The sequence below is a fragment of the Mixophyes fleayi genome, chromosome 7 (assembly GCF_038048845.1).
Source record: "Mixophyes fleayi isolate aMixFle1 chromosome 7, aMixFle1.hap1, whole genome shotgun sequence".
In the NCBI taxonomy this organism is placed as follows: Eukaryota; Metazoa; Chordata; class Amphibia; order Anura; family Limnodynastidae; genus Mixophyes; species Mixophyes fleayi.
In genome coordinates, this window is record NC_134408.1 from 38,107,763 (window position 1) to 38,130,061 (window position 22,299).

At 40.3% G+C, this 22,299-nt stretch overlaps 1 protein-coding gene across 3 annotated transcripts in view; it reads right to left on the reverse strand.

Annotated features, from left to right (window-relative positions):
* Window positions 1-22,299, reverse strand: part of VWA3A (von Willebrand factor A domain containing 3A) — a 99,131-nt gene that overhangs the window by 30,174 nt on the left and 46,658 nt on the right. For all 3 annotated transcript variants that reach the window (XM_075179706.1, XM_075179705.1, XM_075179707.1), the window contains exons 17-28: window positions 20,918-21,037; window positions 20,526-20,600; window positions 17,503-17,647; window positions 14,177-14,360; window positions 12,319-12,389; window positions 11,901-12,059; window positions 11,552-11,642; window positions 9,443-9,547; window positions 6,619-6,716; window positions 5,666-5,818; window positions 5,230-5,338; window positions 4,615-4,759 (exon numbers count right to left, since the gene is read on the reverse strand). In XM_075179706.1, the coding sequence (XP_075035807.1) occupies window positions 4,615-4,759; window positions 5,230-5,338; window positions 5,666-5,818; window positions 6,619-6,716; window positions 9,443-9,547; window positions 11,552-11,642; window positions 11,901-12,059; window positions 12,319-12,389; window positions 14,177-14,360; window positions 17,503-17,647; window positions 20,526-20,600; window positions 20,918-21,037 (1,455 nt within the window). The remainder of the gene's footprint in view (window positions 1-4,614; window positions 4,760-5,229; window positions 5,339-5,665; window positions 5,819-6,618; window positions 6,717-9,442; window positions 9,548-11,551; window positions 11,643-11,900; window positions 12,060-12,318; window positions 12,390-14,176; window positions 14,361-17,502; window positions 17,648-20,525; window positions 20,601-20,917; window positions 21,038-22,299) is intronic.

Consider the following 22,299-nt stretch of genomic DNA (forward strand, 5'->3'; position numbering starts at 1 on the left):
GTTGTGCCCCAGTCCAACATTGACCCCAAGCAGTATCTTTTTTTTTTTTTTTTCTTCAATCTACCAAAGGGAATGTTATACTTTATATTTCATGGGCATTATATAAGGAAATACAGGTAAAAATACTGGCAAAACCTTCACATAGTTAGTGCAACCCAGTTAGTTTTAGTGATCATTTGGCACCTTCTTGCTTATTGCATTGAGAGCCCAGGTCTAACAATACACAGATAAGGGTAGAGCCACCTTTACCAGTAACTCTATAAACACATGACATGTTCAGTCTATGAGAAGACCTGCCTATATTGGAGTGTGCAATATTTCCCAAAATGTACTCCTCTCGTGCCAATTCTTAAACTAGTTAGTGACTTGGTGGTTTTATTTCCCATTTTATTTCTGAAACTTATTTGTGCAACATATTTTGTATGTTGCTATTAACTGTTTTGTACTTAAGCCTTGGTGGTATATTTACTAAACTGTGGATTTGAAAAAGTGGAGATGTTGCCTATAGCAATCAATCATATTCTTGTGCTCATCTATTTAGTGCATTCTACAAAATGACAGCTATAATCTGATTGGTTGCTATAGGCAACATCTCCACTTTTTCAAACCCGCAGCTTAATAAATATATCCCTTGGAAACATTTTTCATATTAAATACATTCCATCTAGCATATTCTCCGTGATTCTTTGTGAATTTACGAAGCCAAGTGAGGCTTATGCAACATAAGTATGTGATTTAAGTGTGAAACATTAATAAGGTGTATTCATTGCTAAGTGACTAAGGTGACTGCAGTCACGGCCAGCTGTTTCAGATTACTGTATCTGAGGCAGGTTGGGCATTCATGGCAAACTGGTCTGACCAACATTGCTGTGTGAGTGGATCACATAGCATACTAATCACTTTTTACCTTTCTAATCTGAATGGACCAAAATGCAGATTGTAGACTTAACCTCATGTCTCCGACTCCCATTGATCCATAATTTGTAAGCTTGCGAACAGGGCCCTCTTACCTCTGTCTGTTTGTATTACCCAGTATTGTCTATTACTATGTTTGTAAAGCGCTATGGAATTTGCTGGGACTTTATAAATAAATAATGATGATGATATACAAGCCGGTGTTACTATACCATGGTTAATAGCATGTGAAAAGAATGACTTAGATCAATAGACAGCGTTTAAATCCTTAAATAAGAATTACTTATCTAACTACTGATTATTTAAAACAAATTTATATTCCTTATAATTCACTGGTTTTTTTCCTAGTTGCCAGTGTATACAGAATTGGGTCGCATCTCCCCTCCCGTCTGTTGGATTATTCCAATTACAGTACAAAAGGAAATGGGGAAAAGGAAAAAGAATTTCCGCACAGATTTCCCACCATTGTTGTAAGGAGTATCATAAAATAATGAATAGACTGCTCAATATGAATTATGTTCTAATTAATTATCCAATGGAATAATTTAATGTTCATGCATAACTATTCATATGAGCAGGGGGTGTTTCCCCTAGAGAATAAAACCTATGTATAAACCAGAAAGAAAGATAAAGAATTCATATATGTTGGGGGCACTCCTCTGTAGTTAATACTAGATAGTATGTGTTGATAAAAAGGTCAATCTTTATTAGTAATGATTAAAATAATTACACACATGTAGTTTGGCGAAATGTAATAAAACCAAATAGAAGTAGATAAGTGAAAAATGTTGATAGAAAATGTGATTGAATAAAATGTTTTATATATACAACAAATTAAATTCCTTGACACACATAGTGATTGATACCAATAGTCGGTTTAATTGTCTAAATGTTGCTGTTAATCAGCTACCTCTTATGGTCATTTGAGTTGCCAAACATGAAATTTATATTCATTAATATATAAAGAGTATCTACTAGACAGATTATTATCTAGGGACTGATGTTCTCCCCAATGTATATACGTGTCAGTAGGATAAAATTATTTGATGTCAAATGCAACAGATTAATGTGTATGTTTGGGAATTTAGACTGTAAGCTCCAATGGAGCAGGGACTGATGTAAGTGAGTTCTCTGTACAGCGCTGCGGAATTAGTGGCGCTATATAAAATATCTGATGATAATGATACTGTATACATGAATAACACCCCGCTCATTTCCACCCCAGAGTTGTGAAAACAGTTATTTGGAAATTAGTATTTAATAACTAGCTGAAGTACCAGGCGTTACCCGGGTTCAAATCTTCAATGAGTTGGATGTAACCGTCAATCTTTTAAAAATAATTATCAGCTTAGCAGCTCTTCTAACACACCCATGAGGTGGCTGCCCAGTGTCGTTTTTGTTTTTATATTAAATGTCCTCCAAATCCATCCAGTGGAAGACCCAGAACAGGCTCCCCCGGGTAAAAGTTCTGCCTAGCATACACCAATGGGAGGTCCGACCGGGACCCTAACCCTTGTAAAACCTGGCCAGGATTCAACTGGACCACCTCGTGTTGGTTTCATCCCAATCGGTTCAGGGGTGTCCGAATGCCAGACAAACAAACAAACCGATGATTATTATATATAAGATGATGTGGACCATCCCATAGAACACAAGTAAGCTGTGCCTCAATATGATGTTGGGTGTTTATAGGTATAGTCCATGGACACACACAGGTTTCACAATATCAAACCACATAGTGGAAAATTATGGGTAAATATATGATTTATGTATGTGCTCAAAGCACAACCAGGCGCAAAAGTAAAAAGGAAATTTCTGTATTGCTCTTACCCATCATAAATTACCCAGATGAAATACACTACATATGCAAACTCCATAATATTTAAAGAGAGGACCATCCATAACATACAATCCATAAATCTTATAAATGGCCTTTGTAAGTAAGACTATATTAAAACGTGCCAGCCAGGGTGATAAATGCTTAGGTAAACTTTTGGTTAAATATGAACTTCTCCTTTTAAGTAAACTTCTAAGGCAAACCTGACTGTTTAGCAGGAGTGTTGCTAAGAGGTGGTGAGGTGGTAAGGTGGGACCCCCTTCCCCCCAATGCTTGATACAGAGTTCTGGAGTTGGGAAAATCCAATTGTTCGATTGATGCCAAAACAAATACATCATCTCTGCTGCCAGAGATGGTGCAATACGGGGGCAATATTTAGATGTTTTATTAGGGTGAAAGCATTTATGTTTGCAGATCACAGCAGAATCATAGACGAGGGGTTTATAGCATCTTTTGATACTGACACCTTGTTTTGTGAAGTTACAATCTCCTTTTATCATTTATGTGGCAAGTTCTTGTCTTCTTTGTTTTTATTAATCAGAACGCTTATTGTAATGTGGTAATCACAAGGAATTTCAATCACATTGTTTTATGAAAGAAACACTACAAAGCATTTCTTCTGCCAGTTATAACAAAGGGTTTAGCCCAGTGATGGGTAACAACTGCCCTGTGGCCCGTCAAGACTTCACCTGCGGCCCCCAGCCAGCTATGCCTGACCTTATAACAATGCAGAGAATAAGGCCCGCTGGGGGCAGTTGACTTCCACGTCACATGACCTCCTCACATGACACAGGAAGGTCGTGCTGCATAAGGGAGGAGGGGGTGCTGTTCTAACACCCTCCAATTGAATAGCCTTCATGTCTCTCTTTAATTTATGTATGCCAAGTAGTAAATAGTATACCCATTACTTCTTCTTCTTCTTCTTCTTATTATTATTATTATTATTATTATTATTATTATTATTTTTTATTTATAAGGCGCCACAAGGTGTCCGTAGCGCCGTACAGGGACAAACAAATTACAATACAATGGGAGACAGCACAGTACAGTAAACAGTAACTCAATAAGCTCAATGCACAGCTAGAGAGGGCGGGGAAGGGGGAGGGAGGATCCGCAAACGACGGAGCCCAAGAAGGAGGGCGCGGAAGACAGGGAGACCCCCAGGGGGGAGGAGGGAGCGAGAGTGGACGTGGGGTGGAGGACCCTCGAGGAGGAGGGCTAAGTAGCTGGAGAGCAGAGTTAGAAGTGGTGGAAACAGGAGGAGAGATGGCCCTGCTCAGAGGAGCGTACAATCTAAGGGGAGGGGTGGACAGACAGAGAGAGACGCAGGGGAGAGAGGGAGAGTAGGGGAACGGAAGCAGAAGATAAGGTAGGAAGTTAAGTGGGAGACAGACAGGCTTTAAGAAAAAGGTGCGTTTTTAGGGCCTGTTTGAAACTGGACAGATTAGGGGAAGATCTGAAGGAGGGAGTGAGCTTGTTCCAGTGGAGGGGGCAGCGCGGGCGAAGTCTTGGATACGCGCATGGGAGGAGGTTATAAGGGGGGAAGAGAGGCGACGGTCAGAGGCAGAACGGAGAGGGCGGGATGGAGCATGAATAGAGAGGAGGGTGGAGATGTAGGGCGCAGTGGAGTTGGCGAAGGGCCTTGTAGGTGAGTGTGAGGAACATAAAGAGGATTCTGAAGGGGAATGGGAGCCAGTGAAGGGCTAGGTAGAGGGGGGAGACAGAAGAGGAGCGACGAGAAAGGAAAATAAGTCTAGCGGCAGCGTTTAGAACAGATCTACTTGAAAACATTATGTTGGTGTGTTGACTATGAACAATATACTAGTTGTAACATTATGTTACCACAATTAATCTCCACCTACCAGATGTTTCTTGCCCTTAGCTGTTCCCACAAGAGTGACGTTAGCCCCTTCTGCAACTCTGCCAGAAAAGGAGCCATGGAACTGGACGCGTCAATTAGTATGCACACTTTCTTCTCCAATATGGTCCCAAATAGTCGACGACTTCCTGCAATGAACCACACAGTTTACACTATTACCTGTGATAGGACGCTCAATATATAAGGGGGGGATTGGTTGGTAAGGAACAGATACTGTAACTTCATTGCAACAGAGTGTTCTAGGTAAAGAAATAAAGATGAGTCCTACTAATGAGGAAAGAATATTGTAATGACAGAAAGAGATGGTGGAAGATCAGAAAATCGTTTATGGTTCAGCTTACAGAAACTGTTTCTATTATATAGGCCTAGAGAGGCAATCCTAGTGCACCACTACGCAAAGGGCAGTGAAACATATTTTAACTTGGTTTTTAGAAAGCACGAGCAGAAGGCAATTCACATTTCAATGGTGTTAATAAGAATCTGGTAGTGATGCGGTTATGTCTGGCACCTGGTAAAACTGCAGGTTATGGTCTAAATAATTGTATGAAAATATGAGTATGTGGGGTCTGATTTATGGGTTACAAGGATAAATAGTCACCAGACAAAAGCCACTGCAGTCTTTGAATGTAGCGTCTCAAAACCTTCTCCAGCTGTTCAATATACTCCTCCAACTCCCTGGGCTGAAACTGGAGATGCCTCACCACTCCCTGCACATGGACAATTCCTCATTAGTCTTTATATAGAAAGTAACACAGTTATGCAACACATGTGGTTTCAGTGTGGTCATATAAAATATTGTGGTGCACCAAATCCGTATTGGTCATATAACTATTATAGTAGCTCCTGAAGAGGACTATGACTTGCACAGTAAAACTGCTGGGATATCAGGATTCGGATTTTGTTGGCTGATTTATGGGGAATCATCCGCACCCAAATCTTGCTAAAACACCATAGCATTCAGCTTAATCTGGATTTGGTGTTTCCCTAATTCACAAATCACATGGAAGTACTAATAAAAGGGATGTGTGACTCACATTGATCTCCACACTTGGGAAAATAGTGCAGTATTTTGCCGACACCTTTTTATTTAACGTTGGCACCAACTTTTTCTGGTGAGTGCAGTCCGGGCCAAAGACCAGCTTGGGTAGCTCCAACTTCAGTTTCCTTAAGCCATACTTTTTCAACCACTTTTAGGAAATAGAATATAAAGGTTACACAATAACAAATAACATGATACAGTAACTGAACAATTATAGGTGCTTTTTCCTAGATCCTAGATAAATATATATGTGGTTAGTTTGTGATAACAAAACTTCCTACAAGTCCTTCTTTTCAGTGCATACCATGTACCTCTTTCTATACCATATTTTGCTTCCTCTACTTAGTCTTAGGAAACGGAGGTAAACCAGAAAGCAACACATCCCAGTACAGTCTAATGTAGAGGGAGACATGATTTTAGTATGTACTATTTGGGTTCATTAGACAAATTTTGATGGCTTCAAAATCTTATAGGTTTCCATTCAAATGTGTACATTCAAACACAGCAAGCAGTGTGAAAAACCCATTACTTTACAATACTACTGTAATAGAAAATATTACTCATTTTACAGCATTACTTGTGCTGAAATGAAAGGGTTTGTGTACTCTCCTTGAGATAAATGTTATATATAAATGCTGCTTCTGACAGGGATTGGGCAAGAAAAGTCTGAGAGAAGAAAAGCACAGGAGAGGGTTTGTCTACCAAAGCCACCAATCACATGCTGTCTTGTCCTGCTCAAAACCAATGAGATGCCACCACAATGGCACTGCTTGCTCTGTCCTTCACACTTTTCCCAGCAGATCACTGTCAAAAGAAGCACTTGGTATTTAACATAAGGACAGACTACAACCCCCTTATAGAAATTATCCCCTAACAATCTGTAACATTATAGCCTTTAGTAATCCAGTAAGATGTCATAGTAACAGCCAAACACAACTTATATCTTACGGCTTTTGTAGAGCAGATGTCATCTTCTTTGGGCAATACAATAAAAGGGATATATTTCCTTACAGTCTTGGTCACCGGATAGTCTTTATACACCACCCCTGCACAAAATAACACATAGGAGTTATGTAACAATAAGTACACTTTTATCATGGATGAAATTAGTACTTTATTCTGTAATGTTATTTTTCTGGAAGCACTCATTGCTTTAAAACTCCTCTAAAGCCTACGTCAGACTTGCTCATGAGCTACCAACAGTTCGTGTTTTCAGGATGTCTTTAATCATGCACAGGTGAGTTAATCTGTTTTTTCTGGGTCAGTAATTATCCCACCTGTTTCTACAGAAACAAATGCTGAAAACATGACCTGTTGGTAGTTCTTGAGGACTGGGTTTGAGCACCTCTAGCCTACATGATACATTTTAGTAACTTCCTCCATTCCCTAGCTGTAGCCCCAGGTAAAACGGCTGCAAGGAGCAAAAACTGGCAGATGTGTGCGGGAGGACCAATGACAAACCGAATTCAAGAAATGATCACAGACCCCCGCTGCCACCACTGTAAAGTGGCAAACAGAACGTATGGAACATACGTATCATCTGAAAATAGAACCCATTGTTTCCATTGACACCATACCCACTTGCATTATTATTATAGTTTGGGTGCGTTGCATTTTTCTGAATACATCTGGTTCAGAAAGCCTACAATGGCCTCAAAATGCTAGTAAGGATTCTAATAACAAAGGAATTTGCATTTGAGATGCCTTTCTTCACACAATTTTTAATGCAATCTAACCAGTGGGTATGAGGCCATTTGGGGGAATTAAATGAAATAGCTTTATGTTTATTTAACACTGCTACCATTATTTTTCTTTGTGCCATTTGATTTGTTAAAGCTGCCACTTTATCCAGTCAAAACCATGTCATACAGGCTGTTGGGCATGGCAGAATGAACACAATGTCACAGGTAATACATTAGGGAGTGTTTCCCAAACCCAGTCCTCAGAGAGCTAACAGTATATGTATCAGATATCGGCCCCGCACTAGGGGTACGATACACTTGCTCCTGGCAGGGGTCTCCTTTGGCGCCGAGCGCCGAGTCCGTCCAGTGGTGTTTTCGGGTCTGCACATGCGCAGACCCGTTCTGCTATATCACCTCCTCTCTGCTCCCATTCATCCAGCCTCTCAATTAGCCTGTTATTTAAGGCACCTGAGCTGAAACTCAGTTGCCTGTTCTTTGTCTACCCTGACTGTGTCAAGACGTGGCTTCCTTTGCTCCAGCTATTCAGTTCCAGTGTTTCTGCTCCGCTGATTCAGCGCTTTTCAATCCTGGTTACCTCCTCATACTATTTGTTCCAGCGCTCCTGTTTGTTATGAATCCCAGTGTATTCACGAAGAGCAACAGAAGTGTAAAGCAAAGTGTCTTTATTCAGGTAAATACACAAACAAAGATTACTCAGATCCACTGATGAGAACAGGTTCCTAAGGAGACTGTATAGTAAAAATGGAAGGAACAGGTATTATAAGTTTTTTACCCCAGTCCAGAAGGTACAAGGCTGTCCAGAAAAGCAGACAGAGTCCAGGGATAAGGCAGTGATCAGACAAACAAATCCAAATAGCCAGGCAGAGATCAAGCAAATTAGCGAGGTCCAGAAGTCTGTCCAAAAGGTCAGGGCAACAGGCAAAACAACGTGGTCCAAGGTACAGGCAAACAATTCGGGGTCGCAGGCAAGGTCCAAGGTACAGGCAGGGGTCATACACCGAAGTTCAGTCCAGCAGGAACTGTTCAGTGCGACTCATCTCTGGATATCTACTCACAGAGTTCAACTATCTGTTCCAGTGTTTCTACACCGCTGTTCAGTGCTACCCATCTCTGGATATCATCTCAGATATCAGCTATTGTTCCAGTGTTCCTTTACCACTGTGCTCCTCCTCTGCTCCACAAGTACTGTCTGCTTAAGCTGTCTGATGTTTTTCAGCACCGCTCTGCAGAATCCCTCGTGATCTCCTACATTTAGGTCTCGTCTGACACTTTCCCGGAAGACCGCGACCTGCGGAGCAGGGGCTGCAAAATCCATACCTCCTTGCGGGGGCTCCTGGTGAAGACAACCTGCCTGGTTAGATTCCACTCCTTCGGGTCTGGGTAGCGTCAAGTCAGACAGACCCAGGGATCCTATTCGTTGCCGTGAACCATGACAATATATTTTCCAGGTCTCCTGGCTGGAGCACAAGTATAATCATTACTGACTGACACACTGTAACAGATCCACAGGTGGTATAATTATTACACTTGTGATCTGGAAAACCTGCACTGTTAGGGGTCCACGGGGACTGGATTTAGGAAACACTGCTTAAGCACTATGTATTCTTATTGTAAATCACACATTCTAATGTGCAACTAAACCTCACATACAAGTTGCTTTCCATAAAAAATAGTTACTAATAACATTTACAGACAAACTTAAAAGTTCCATTTAATTATTAGAACTACAGATAGATTAGGTTACATAGTAACCAATGTTTTACATATACATTTCTTAATATGTTGGATCTAGTTGTAGTTTAGGATTAGACGCCCTCTAGTGGAGAAGGGTCACGAATTTTCCAGTGTTTTGTGTGGGAGTCATTCGCTACCTAACTTGCTGCATTACATGTGAATAATGTCTTTTCTGAAGACGCTTTATACCGTAGCAAAAAAGGAAAGACGTTGGGACCACAGCATTGCTGGATGGGAAATAAGGCTAAAACATACATACAACAACATCCCAACATCTCTGTATGTGAGACTGAGTAATACTATACACATCATAGGAACAAGGAAGATTCACTCACCAACATCCCTTCCATTTCCAGTATAAAAGACATTGAAGGACGTTTTCTGTTTTTTTTCTTTCACTTTCTTGTCATTAACCAAATCCCGATCTTTGAAAGGTTGAGCTGTAGTAAAAGTAAAAATCACTATTTTTCTTTTATTTCCAGTCTGTCATTTCTGTATAAATGTCAGTTTTAGTTTTGGATTAGGTGACTGTACCCACATCAGTCCACTTGCTGCTATGAAGCAGGTTAGGTGCTGTAGTATTGGGTGGTATTTATTCCATTTGGACCAACGGTTCATTTTTAAAGATAAGCTTTTCTATGGGCCAGCAATACTGAATCAGTTTTTAAAAGATCCAAAATTATTTTAAACATTGTTTTAACTGGTAAACCTCTGTTCATTATAGTCTGACTTGTAGAAGGGAGTAGAATCTTTAAACTGTATTTAAAAATTAATTGTTAATTTTGCAATGTTCTTTTACAAATATATTTTTAACTGGTCTGTGTTAAGCTGGGAACACACTACGGAAAATGACTGCAGATGTGATTTCTGTAACGATTTTACCAACGATTGAAAGTCCGGATTCATGTGTACACACCGACACGATTTACCTTCAGATCTGTGTTCTTCATCTCTCATAACCATCTGCTGAAGATCAAATAAGCAGATGATACCAACGCTCTCCGTGTGTGATTAACATGTAAAGCTGCCAAAGTGGGGAAGAAAGAGAGGAGATCCCCAATCCTCTCTAGAAAAATATAGAATATTGCAAAAGAAGACTCCCTGGCGCAAGAATAAGTAATAGGACAGAAAACAAATAGGGATAAGGATATCAATGTTTGTAAACAACAATCTTGCAAAAATAAAACTAATAAATCATATTGATTGCACATATTCCTTAGTAGTCTAAAAGAATATACACCAACACAAACACAAAAAAGCTCAAAAGAAAAGTCTGCAGACATTAAAAAGCATAAAGTACAAGTAAAACATGAATGATAATAATGGACTCAAAAAAATATTTATGCATATATCTTTGAAGCACTAAAAAAACTGAGTCTTCTATATGAAGTATGCCAATGACTCTATACACTCGTCCTATGGACCAGCAGGTCAATAAACAGTTCTGGAAATATTGCGCCAGGAAGAAAAATGAACGGGTACCCTGAGTGTATACTTTGCTCGACAAATCGGTCCAGAGAACAGTACCAAACTTCTATCACCATAGATGGAAAGAGGCTGGCCGGCTGTATCCTCCTTTGTGAACTCCTTTGGTGGCACCACTTCCAAGTGGTTGTGCACATGCGTAAATGCTCCTTCTCAGGTCCTTTAGATATGTATAGTATATATTCTTGATCTCCGTATCACCGAAGATAATCAATCCATAAAGTCCATATGTATAAATCCTGTATAACTCCAACGCGTTTCACTCGCGCACACGGCAGGCTTCCTCAGGGAATGTGGATAATCTATATAAAATCTGCAATATACTTATAGGAATAATGGAGGTAGGACCTAAATCAATCTACCAATAAACTGAGATCCAAATGACTGAAAAGTCCATAGTCCAATGGGATAAACCCAAATTTAGAATACTAAGGAATATGTGCAATCAATATGATTTATTAGTGTTATTTTTGCAAGATTGTTGTTTATAAACATTGATATCCTTATCCCTATTTGTTTTCTGTCCTATTACTTATTCTAGCGCCGGGGAATCTACTTTTGCAATCTGCTGAAGATCGTGACTCTGCACACTCTATAGAGATCTGCTTACACTGCTGGTCGTATATGTGCGTACACACTTTTACATTTGCCCGACATCGTGATTCTTAGGAAGTTTATAAAATCAAATGATATGATGAGTTTTGGTACAATAAACCATGATCGTGGGAGCATACACACTGATACGATATCTTACCAAACGGTCGTTTACCGGCACGATAATTGGGTAAAAAACCTGTAGTGTGTACCCAGCTTTACTCACCAACAACAAATATTGTGCACCACACTTCTGTAAAATGTATTAACAGCAAAGCTTAGCCCTGTATGACCTGAAGTTCACATCCATAAGTGAATTGAGCTTAGTGTCCATTATATGTGAACCTGGTATAAGGTGTAAGTACCTGGAGGAATATTCGCTTTGGCACTATTTGGTCGCCACATCAATGCTTTCATATTAGCATCCTTCTTGCCTTCTTGCTCATCTTTAATACCCTGGAAATCAGAGTTAATATGGTCTATTTAATATGTACTTATAAAACATTATGAAAACAAATACCAAGATCCTTTAACAATACCAGAGAATCCATACCAAAAACATATTGTGTTACAATGTGACTTCCCTTTTACAGTGAACCCATTAATAGATTATTGGTAGAGAACATGTTAGCTGACACCTCACCACAATTTATATCTCAGGAAGATATTGGCGTTCTCATCAGGAAACATTAACAATGAAGTAATACTACACACCATGCGAGCAAGTGTCAGTGCAGTTGGTTTTGGAAGAGGCAGTTTTCTCGGCTTGCATTTCTCTTTCTGGTATGGGATCACCGATCCTTCTGCTGGAGAAACCAGGCTCTCCTCTTTATTCCCTGAACGCAACTTTAAGGTTTCCACCAAATAAGCACACTGCAATGGACACAGAACAGATGATCACACTAACTACTAACAGGTTTGTTTGTGCTGAAGTGTACTAGTCCACCTACACACAGTGGAAGTGTGGAATTAACCAATATTCATGATAATGAAGAATATCAATTCAGCTGACATTACTGAGTAGTGTCATTAGTGAGCAATATCACTAGTTACAAATTAATCACCAGACTGCATTCCCATGACTATTAGTTCAGCCCGTACACGGAAAATACTCAGAAAGAATTGTGTATACCTTTTTAGAGTAATTAACAGCTTTTTCCATCTCGGATATAAGACAACTGATGTCATCACTTTCAATCATACCTGTAAATAAGTAAACAAATATTACACACCCTACAACTCATATTTTCAAATAAAGTGTTTTATTACTAAAGAGTGGTCATGTTATCATCACATATGTACTTCATCTCTGGGTATCACACTTTAGAATATGTGCTTTGTCTCCTTCATGGATAAAGCCACTCGATATGTAATCTAACAATCTGGGGGAGGACATGTAAATGGCAGGTAGGTGGAAAGCTGTATAGCACTGTGCACTGCACTACATAAGAGTAAAGGTAATTATAGTAATTTAAAACCTGCAGCTCAAGTAGTTGACAACTTTTTAACATAGTTTCCATGGATACTGGCAGCTGACCCTGTGCATCTAAGCACATCACAAGCAGTACTTTCTTGGTGGACCTTGGAGCAATCCCCATCATGTCATGTTTACACAATTTTATTATAACGTACATTTTGTATTTGAAATATATAAAATATTTAACTTAAAAGGGCAGAAAAAGAGGTATTTTATCATGCAGTTGGTCAAAGGAGGGATATTTCCCGGGCCAAAAGTTTCCAGGGAAAAAAAACTAAAACCTGGGATTGTTAGTTGAAATTAGAGACAATTAGCAACTATTGTGTACCTGCGTAACTACCATTATTGTGTGCTAATGATCTGTCCATGTGTTACACACTGCTGGTGTGGAGAAGCCAAGTCACTTATGTATACACTTAATATAGGATGACCAGTGTGATGTCACGTGGAGTGATAATGGTATTGGTTGTGCCACATTCATTTACAGTGCAAATGTGCAATGAAGGCAAGAAAACAAACCTGGACAATCTGGAGGAAGTGTATTGTGTAAAGCAATTCCTCTACCACTGATCTTGTATGCTTAATATATCTTTATAAGGAAACCAAAAAGTAATGGTGTTACAACCACCTATATAAATGTGAAAATGTTATAAAAAAGTGATAAAGTAAAACATGATGTATCTGTAAATAATAAGTCCAAGCCACCCACTAAAATGCAAAAAATATAATAAATGAAGTACCACCACTAACTAGCGCATATATGAAATAAGGCACCTGAAACTGGAAATTAGGTTCAAAATAAGCCATACAAATATTTGCATCTGAAGGGGTGACAATGGACCCCATTGCCATACCTATGTACTGTATAAAAATTATTAAATAATATTGATACAATGTGTAAAAGATTTTAAAAACACTTCACTTTACAATATTGAACATTTCTCATCTTTAACTTCTGTTTCATGTTCTTATATGTCAAAGGTGAAAAGAAAAACTGGTCATTATTTACCTCCACTGAGGTTAAACTGTAAGTATCCAAAAGAACATAAGGTATCTGCATTACTAAGGAGATTTGTTTTTTAATTATCATTGAAAGTCCGGGATCAGTGCCTTCCACCCCTAATGCAAAATGGTGCTGCAAACTTAAAGCCCTCCTCTAAAAAGGAAGAGCCCCTCTATTCCCAACCTCTGGAGCCAAAAGGCCCCTTAGGAGGCAAAGGTCTTCAGATACCCCTACGCAGCTTCACCCAGGCTTCAAAACTTGCTCAGCTTGTGTGAAATGGAGATCATTTAAAGTACACAGTAAAGTGGGTCTATTATAGGCATTAGGAACCGGGCAAACCTGACATACATCCGTTAATAAATAAAGACAACCGTGTACAGATGCAGGACTAAATACATGCTTGAACACAAACACACAGGAATATATACAGTTCACTTAAACAACCGGCTCATTTTAATATACTTTATAATCTTCTGTACACTATTCTTCCAATCCTTACTGACTGCTTACCTTTATCATCAAACCAGTGAAACCTTCCATTAGTGACATGTGCCAAATCCTGTAAAACACGGACTGTGTCACTCCTGTCATTGGCGTTGTCGGCAGAGTTGTCATCATTAATGTTATAGAGGCAGACGTGGAGCTGTAAATCACAGCCAGTGGCTGCTTCAGACAAGTAAGCACAAACTGCATGCTGCAGGGAAAGGCAAAGAAGCTCCTGTTACATCATTTGTACATTGCTTGTTGACAGCTGCAAGAGATTCGATATAAGGATCTATGGCAGCGGAGACCCATCAGTACTATACTATACAAGCATTTAAAAAGAGAAAATACATCCTACTCTAAAATGGTTCAATACTCACAGTTATTACTGTTATCGTAGATTTGTAAGGTGCCACAGAGCTACACTGTGCCGTACAGTAGGATAAACAGGACATACATAATACAAAGACATACAAGGCAGACAATATTAATGCAGACATGAAAACAAATGGTATGGAAGACCCTGCTAATTAGAGAGCTTACAATCTAAGTGGAAGAGGGCACAGCTGAAACAAGAGGAGTCAGTGTGGCTCAGAGTGGAGATTGGGACAGCTGTGAGAGTGTATAACTGTGAATGGTATCATCAGGGATAAGGTAAGCTTTACAAAAGATGTTTTATTAGAGAATGTCTAAAGATTCGAAGAGCTGTGGGATAGCCTGTTGGGGCATGGTAGGGTATTCCATAAGCGGGGAGCAACACGGGAGAAGTTTTGTAGGCGGGAGTGAGAGGTGATTACAGACATGAGACAAGGCACAGGTCATAGGTAGATCTAAGAGGATGGGAGGGAGAGTATTTTGATATGAGGTATGAGATGTATAAAGGGGTGGTGGTGTTGAGGGCTTTGTACGTAAGGATGAGTAATTTGAATTGTAGTCTGGAGGACACAGGGAACCAGTGTAGCGATTTGCAAAGTGATGCAGCAGATACGGAGTGGTGAGAGAGAAAGATCAGTCATGCAGCAGTATTTAGGATGGATTGAAGTGAGGATATATGGGTGTTGGGAATCCCAGATAGCAGGAGGTTGCAATAGTCAAGACGAGAGATGATGAAAGAATAGATAAGAGTTTTGGTACCATGTTGAGTAAGAAAAGGGCATATTCTGGCAATGTTTTTAAGGGGGAATCGACAGGACTGGGAGAGAGTCTGGATGTGAGGAATAAAGCAAAGTCAAGTATGACACCAAGGCAGCGTGCTTGAGAGACTAAGGATATTGTGGTGTTATTGACAGTGAGGGAGATTTGAGGGCAGGTGGTGCCTCTGGCAGGAGGGAAGATAATAAGCTCTGTTTTGGACATCTTGAGCTTTAGGTAGCGTTGGGACATCTATGTGGAGATAGCCGCAAGACAATTGGTTACACGAGATAGCACAGAAAGAGAGAGGTCAGGAGAAGAGGTATAGATTTGGGTTGTCATCAGCATAGAGGTAGTATTGGAGGTCTAATGAGTGAATAAGTGCCCCAAGAAAAGAGGTGTACAATTAAAAAAGTAAAGGGCCAAGAACAGAGCATTGTGGGACCCCAACAGATAGTGGGAGTTGAGGGGAGGATGTACCGGAGGTAGAAATACTAAAGGAGCAGTTCAATAGGTAGAAAGTGAACCAGGAAAGAACTGTGTGATGAAGGCCAATGGAGTGGAGAGTGTGTAGGAGAAGAGGGTGATCAATATAAAAAATAAAAGTACCCATGTTATATTCAGCAATATAATCTCTGAGATACATTGATAAAGTACATAATCCCTGGCGCTATATAAATAAATGATGATGATGTGATAAAGTAAATAAAGCAGCACAAATATGCATTGCTGTTCCTTTAACGTTTTCTCTGATAACTACTATATTCCTTTTCAATTGAAGACGAGGCAAATTTGTATCATTTAATCTCCCCTACTCAGACACACAGTGATAAGTACAGTTTGACAGTCTACAAATGCTACAAGCAAGATCTGGACAGTTTGTGTGTTTGTTCTGAAACATTCTTAATGTTTCCAAATCCTGTGGAAATGTTTCTAGTAATCCCTGTATGGATAAAACATGCTGTTCTCTCCTATCCCCTAGTTACTGCTTAGTAACCAGAACTAAGTCCTTTGGCTTTAAGGGGCATATTCAATTCGTTACCGCGGAAAATGCGCAGTGCTGCCGGTAATACGGTATCGCAATAACGCAGATTTTCGTACGCAGCCCTACGGGCTGCGAACGAAAATCCACGTTATTGCGGTACCGCGGATTACGTTCGCGGCCGTTCCGGCGCGATCCCTCGAATCGGTATCGGAATTGAATATGTCCCTAAGTGTTATCCAAATTAGGTTCTACACTATTAGCTTTTTACACTGAATATCCCTATCCATTACCAGAGGACATTCTTCCCATAAGTCCAGGGGGTGTATTTACTAAACTGTGGGTTTGAAAAATTGGAGATTTTGCCTATAGCAACCAATCAGATTCTAGATGGCATTTATTTAGTACATTCTATAAAATGACAGCTAGAATCTGATTGGTTGCTATAGGCAACATCTCCACTTTTTCAAACCCGCAGTTTAGTAAATATACCCCTAAGTGAGAATCTCATCACAGGTGGTACCATTTTAGGGGTGGTATAGGCAAGATTCTCCCTGCCTGCAGTCTCCCACTCTTCTCCCACTGTCCTCCATCTCCAGTCACTGTACACACTGCTCACCCGTTACCACTGCTAACGCTATAGGTGCAGAGGAAGTGCAGGTGACTGGTGACTGACAACACCTTGGTTCTGCAGCACTGCCCCTTGATGGTCTGCCCAATGCACTCCTACTTGGTGCACTTGGGAGCCACCTCCGCAAACTAGAGGTTTGCCTTGATGCATGAAGAGGACAGAGATTTAATCGAAAGGGGAGGTACTAAAGGAGTAGGAGGTTGGATTTGTAAGTGCTGTATACACAGAGCACCTCCATGCACATTGAGGCACAATTTTCATTTCTGGGGGCGCAAACGAGGTGTGCACCTTGGTGTGATTACCACTGAGGTGCACTGGTGCAAAACCAAGGTATGTTGTGGTGCATTTGGGGTGCCCTATATTCAGAATAATAGGGGAGGAAGTACCTCAGTGATACAAAAGTATTCATGGATAGTATTTTTAGTAAGAATCCTAATACAGCCATCACTGCCTATTCCAGATCCTGTGGAATCTCTCAATTTAAGAACCATTTTCCATGGGTTTTTAGCAGGCTGCCTAAAATAGAGAGATTTCCAATACTATCAGTGTATATCCTTCTATTGTTCTGCCTGTGTATAACATTGCGATGTAGTTGGGCCTGTCACTCACCACTTCCTGATCTGGAACACCACTAGTAAATAAATACATTCCCTGAGATTCTTGATTTTCTTTATCAATGAAGTTGAATTCCACTGCTGTTTGAATGGCACCCATGACGTTCCTGCCACCTTCACACTGCAAGGTCAGCACCCACCTGGAAGAAGGTGACACTTCATCATTAGCAGTCAGGTAATCCTTGTTGATAAATCTAACAGGAATTATTGAAGAATGCATTGAGAAGTACAAGGTAAAATGCAAACACTAAAGAACTCTTAAAATACAATATTTAATATAATAATGTTTTTAGTTTACAGTATATTGGTAGTGAACTAATTACATGACAAATACACACTGCAGCCAAATACAAAGGTTCTGGCTCAATAAACTCTCTTTACAGATGTATGCTTTCCCTTCCTATATGTCAATGCAAGATGGATTCTGGAGCTCATGATGAACAAAGTGAGGGCAATTTACTAAGTGCACAGTAACATAAAATAATGTGTCTAGTTGCTTTACAAATCTACCATGATAATAATGAAAGTGGCTTTCTACATATGTATCTGTCACGAGCCGCAGCGGTACTCACAGCCGTACAGTCTGGTGGCCATCTATGTCTGCTGACGTCAGGAGTCATGTCCTCTCATGTGAGGTTTGTGCCAGAAACAAAGTTCCTAGGATCCGCCCAATAGGCCAGTTAGTTCCTTTGGCACCACCTGCAAAACCATGGACCCACTTGTCCATGGACTTTATAGTGGATCTACCACCTTCTGCAGGACACAATACCATTTGGGTCGTGGTAGACCGGTTCAGCAAGATGTCCCATTTCGTTCCCTTACCCAGACTGCCTACAGCTCGGGATTTGGCCGTCTTATTCATTCAACATATTTTCCGGCTCCATGGACTCCCTACTGACATAGTTTCCGATCGGGGTTCTCAGTTCATAGCGCAATTCTGGAGATCTTTCTGTACCCTTCTCGGAATCAAGGTTAGTTTATCATCCGCATATCACCCTCAGTCTAATGGGCAGACCGAAAGAGTTAACCAGTCCTTGGAAAAGTTTTTGCGATGCTACACGTCAGAGTTCCATGATAATTGGTCTTCCTTGTTACCCTGGGCGGAATTTGCCAGTAACAATTCCTGTCATTCATCTACTAAAACTTCTCCGTTTTTCTGCAATTATGGTTTTCACCCCAGATCTAACTCCCTGTATTCGCTTAACCCAGTTGGTGTCCAGGAGATCCGTTCCACTGCAAGAGATCTCAGAGTTATATGGAGGAAAGTACAGGCATCTCTGAAACAAGCTTCAGTTGTCGCAAAAAATTTTTTCGGATCGCCACCGTACCATCTGCTCCTTCAAGGTGGGCCAGAGAGTGTGGCTGTCTACAAAAAACATTAAACTCAGACAGCCTTGCAAAAAGTTGGGTCCCAAGTTCATCGGCCCGTTCCTTATCATCAAGCAGGTTAATTCTGTCGCATTTAGGTTAAGAATTCCGGGCTCGTTGAGAATTCCCAACACATTTCACTGTTCTCTGTTGAAGCCGGTATTATATCCTACTCAAATCCAGTCTTCAAATTTGCCTGAGAGAAAATCAAACAGATCACCAAGATACGTTGTTCAGAAGATCTTGGATTCCAAAAAAGTGCAAGGTCAGGTGCACTTCCTAGTGCAGTGGAGGAATCGTGGGTTAGAAGAACGGTCTTGGATCCCACGGAGACAACTCGATGCTCCTAAACAGTTGAAGGAGTTCTTTAAAAAATTTCCAAGGAAACCGGGATGTCGGGGTTCCTTAACCCCTCCTCAAGGGGGGGGTACTGTCACGAGCCGCAGCGGTACTCACAGCCGCCGCGGCTCGCTTCCTGTCGGTCCCAACGTCCCGGCCGTCACCATGACGACCGGGACGTCATTTCCTTCCAACTCCCGAACGTTGCCAAGGCAACGGTCGGACGCTTCCTCAGCGCCGTGTCCTGGCAGCCAGGCGCGCATGCGCTCTAGGGACAATCAGGCAGATTTAGCCTGTGGCTGAATTAGCAGGCATTAGCCTGCAGGTGTGGATTTCAGGGCTAAACCCTGATTGGTCTTGCTAGGTGCTGGCAATTAGCCTACAAGTGTGGCCTTGTCTAGGGGCAGGTTCTGATTGGTTGTGGGTTGTATTTAAGGCAATGAGGTCTGCTGCCTCATTGCCGGTTATAGCTTCTGTGCTCCAGTCTGCTGACCTGCTTGTTCCAGTTCCTGTTTCCTGTATCTACGCTTTGACTTCCCGTGTATGACCCTTGGCTTCGTATTTGACTTCGCTTGTGTTTCCTGTGACCCTGATCCTTGGCGCGTTTACTCGTTCTGCTACTTTGCCTGTGACCTCTGACCTCAGCTTGTTCATTGTTACTGTTACCTGCTGCCGACCTTTGACCTCTGCGTGGACCTGACTCTTCTTGCCTGGGTTCTCCCCAGCCGGTACACACTTCACGACCCTCTGTCAGTCTGCAGCCCAGTCTGTCCCCACCATCAGGGGCTCCAGTGAACACCTCACTGGCAGAGTAGACTCCGGGTTGTGTTGTGCCGGCTGGAGGGGTTCCTAACAGTATCTATGTATTATTTAATGGTCTTCTATCATGTATATAGGGAACCCAACACTCTGTGCCATCACTTTTCTATAGCAAAGTCCGGTTTAATGCAACGTCCACACTTGACCCTTGCACATATCAAATGCGCCACTTTCAGCTTATTTCGATGAGACACACACAAGTCTCTAACAATCTTGACCATAGCAAGTGCCATTGACTGTACAATGGGTAGATACATGCAAAATGACATCACTCAGATCATGGGATATATTTACTAAACTTTGCTTGAAAAACTGGACATGTTCCCTATAGCAACCAATCAGATTCTAGTTATCATTTATTTAGTACATTCTACAAAATGACAGCTAGAATCTGATTGGTTGCTACAGGCAATATCTACACCTTTTCAAACCCGCAGTTTAGTAAATATACCCCCATGTCTTTAACTATTAGATGTCTAAATAGGAACCTACTTCCAAGCACTTTGCAAATTTTCAGAAGTTGCAGAGACCAGTTCTGGCTTCCAGAATTGAATATCACTTCCATATCTGCAAGAAACAAAATAGTAAACTTTAAAATTACATATTATGTTGTCTATAAGAATAAAGATATACTACATAATTAAGGTGATGGGTATTAATGTTGTCTTCTCAATGTTCATAACAGAATAAATCTGGAAAGTTTAAATGAAATAACACTACAACTACATTGTGAAAATTCACAACTCTCCAAAGTGTAATAAAACTTACAACGTTAACAGTAGAAATTATACATATTTTATTGTCTATAATGCATATAATAATCTGTACGGTGCTGCGGAAATCTTGTGGCGCCTTTATAAAGGAGGATAATAATTATAACTCACGCTATTATGTTAAATAAATCTTTGTTAGCCATTTGTTCCTCAAGTAAAAGTCTCACAGAATGTTGAATATGTATGATGTGCAAGGCATTCTTGACTGATATGTCCACCAGCAACACAACCCTGCAAGAATAGAAACACAACTTTATGGTAACTTAGAATACACAGGAATGATTAACATTTATTCCTAGAAATTAAATTATATATATCTTAGAGCATGAGTGAGCAAACCTCCAATAAATGCAGATTTATTTATAATAGTCTATGATTATAAAGGATGGTTCTGCATTAGTAATATAGTATACAGCTTTTTTGTAACAATAAAACCGCAAAAGTGAATTACAGGTAATAAATTTAACATCTAACTAGGACATTAGCAGCAAGGATATAACTGTTTCTCCACTACATTTCTAAATTCACACCACTCACCAGCTAGAGCCTAAAACAATACCCAACACCGCAATGTACTAGTTAACCACTGTACCATAATAACACAAGTGCCTGAACTATAAATAGTATACATTACAAATTGTCTTTCTATGATTTAAAGGAAAACAGAGAGCTATACTTAAGCAGTGCTACATTCAATTTACTATTTGATTTGTTTGGAGAACAAAACTATCCACCTGTTGTACAAGTACAGGCAGTAGTGGAAGTGGGCTGGTATACGGTGCTATGGCATACCACCACGTCTCCTACAGCCTTCATTGTAAAACTACAAATTCCATTCACATTTAGGGGTTTATTTACAAATCCTTGCTTAATGCAGACCCCATATATTAATAAGGGGACTGCAAACTTATCCAATTTACAGCTTAGCTTAAAACCCTAACACCATCTCAGGATGGCGGTAGGCACTCAATCTTGCAATTACCCTTGTAATCTTAACTTTATGCAGCTAGAGCCTTTTGCATAGAACTACGCATGCCCAGATATTTTACCAGCGCATGCGCATTTGATCATTAAGAAGAAAGAACCATCACTTCTAACCATTGCAGCAGCAAATAGAGCAATGTGAAGTCTCCTCCTCTATCACATTGCATGCAGGTAATTCTTTGCAATATCTGCAATACAACATTACGCATCACTGCGCTATGCTGCAATACATAATGATGTCTATCACAGTACACTAAGCAGACATAGCTATTGTGCATAGATTTTACATACATCCACTTCTAAATTTCCATACTACCACTTGTACAAATTTCCACTTTGACCACTGGGTGTAAAAGGTAATGAAAATTATTATTATTATTATTATTATTAATACAGAACTATATTTAAGTCTTATTATATTAAGGCATTTCTTACTAAAAGCAAAGTGTAAAAGAAGATTGGACACTGCTACCATGGTGTTGTATGAGGGCGCATGGAGTTGGCACTTA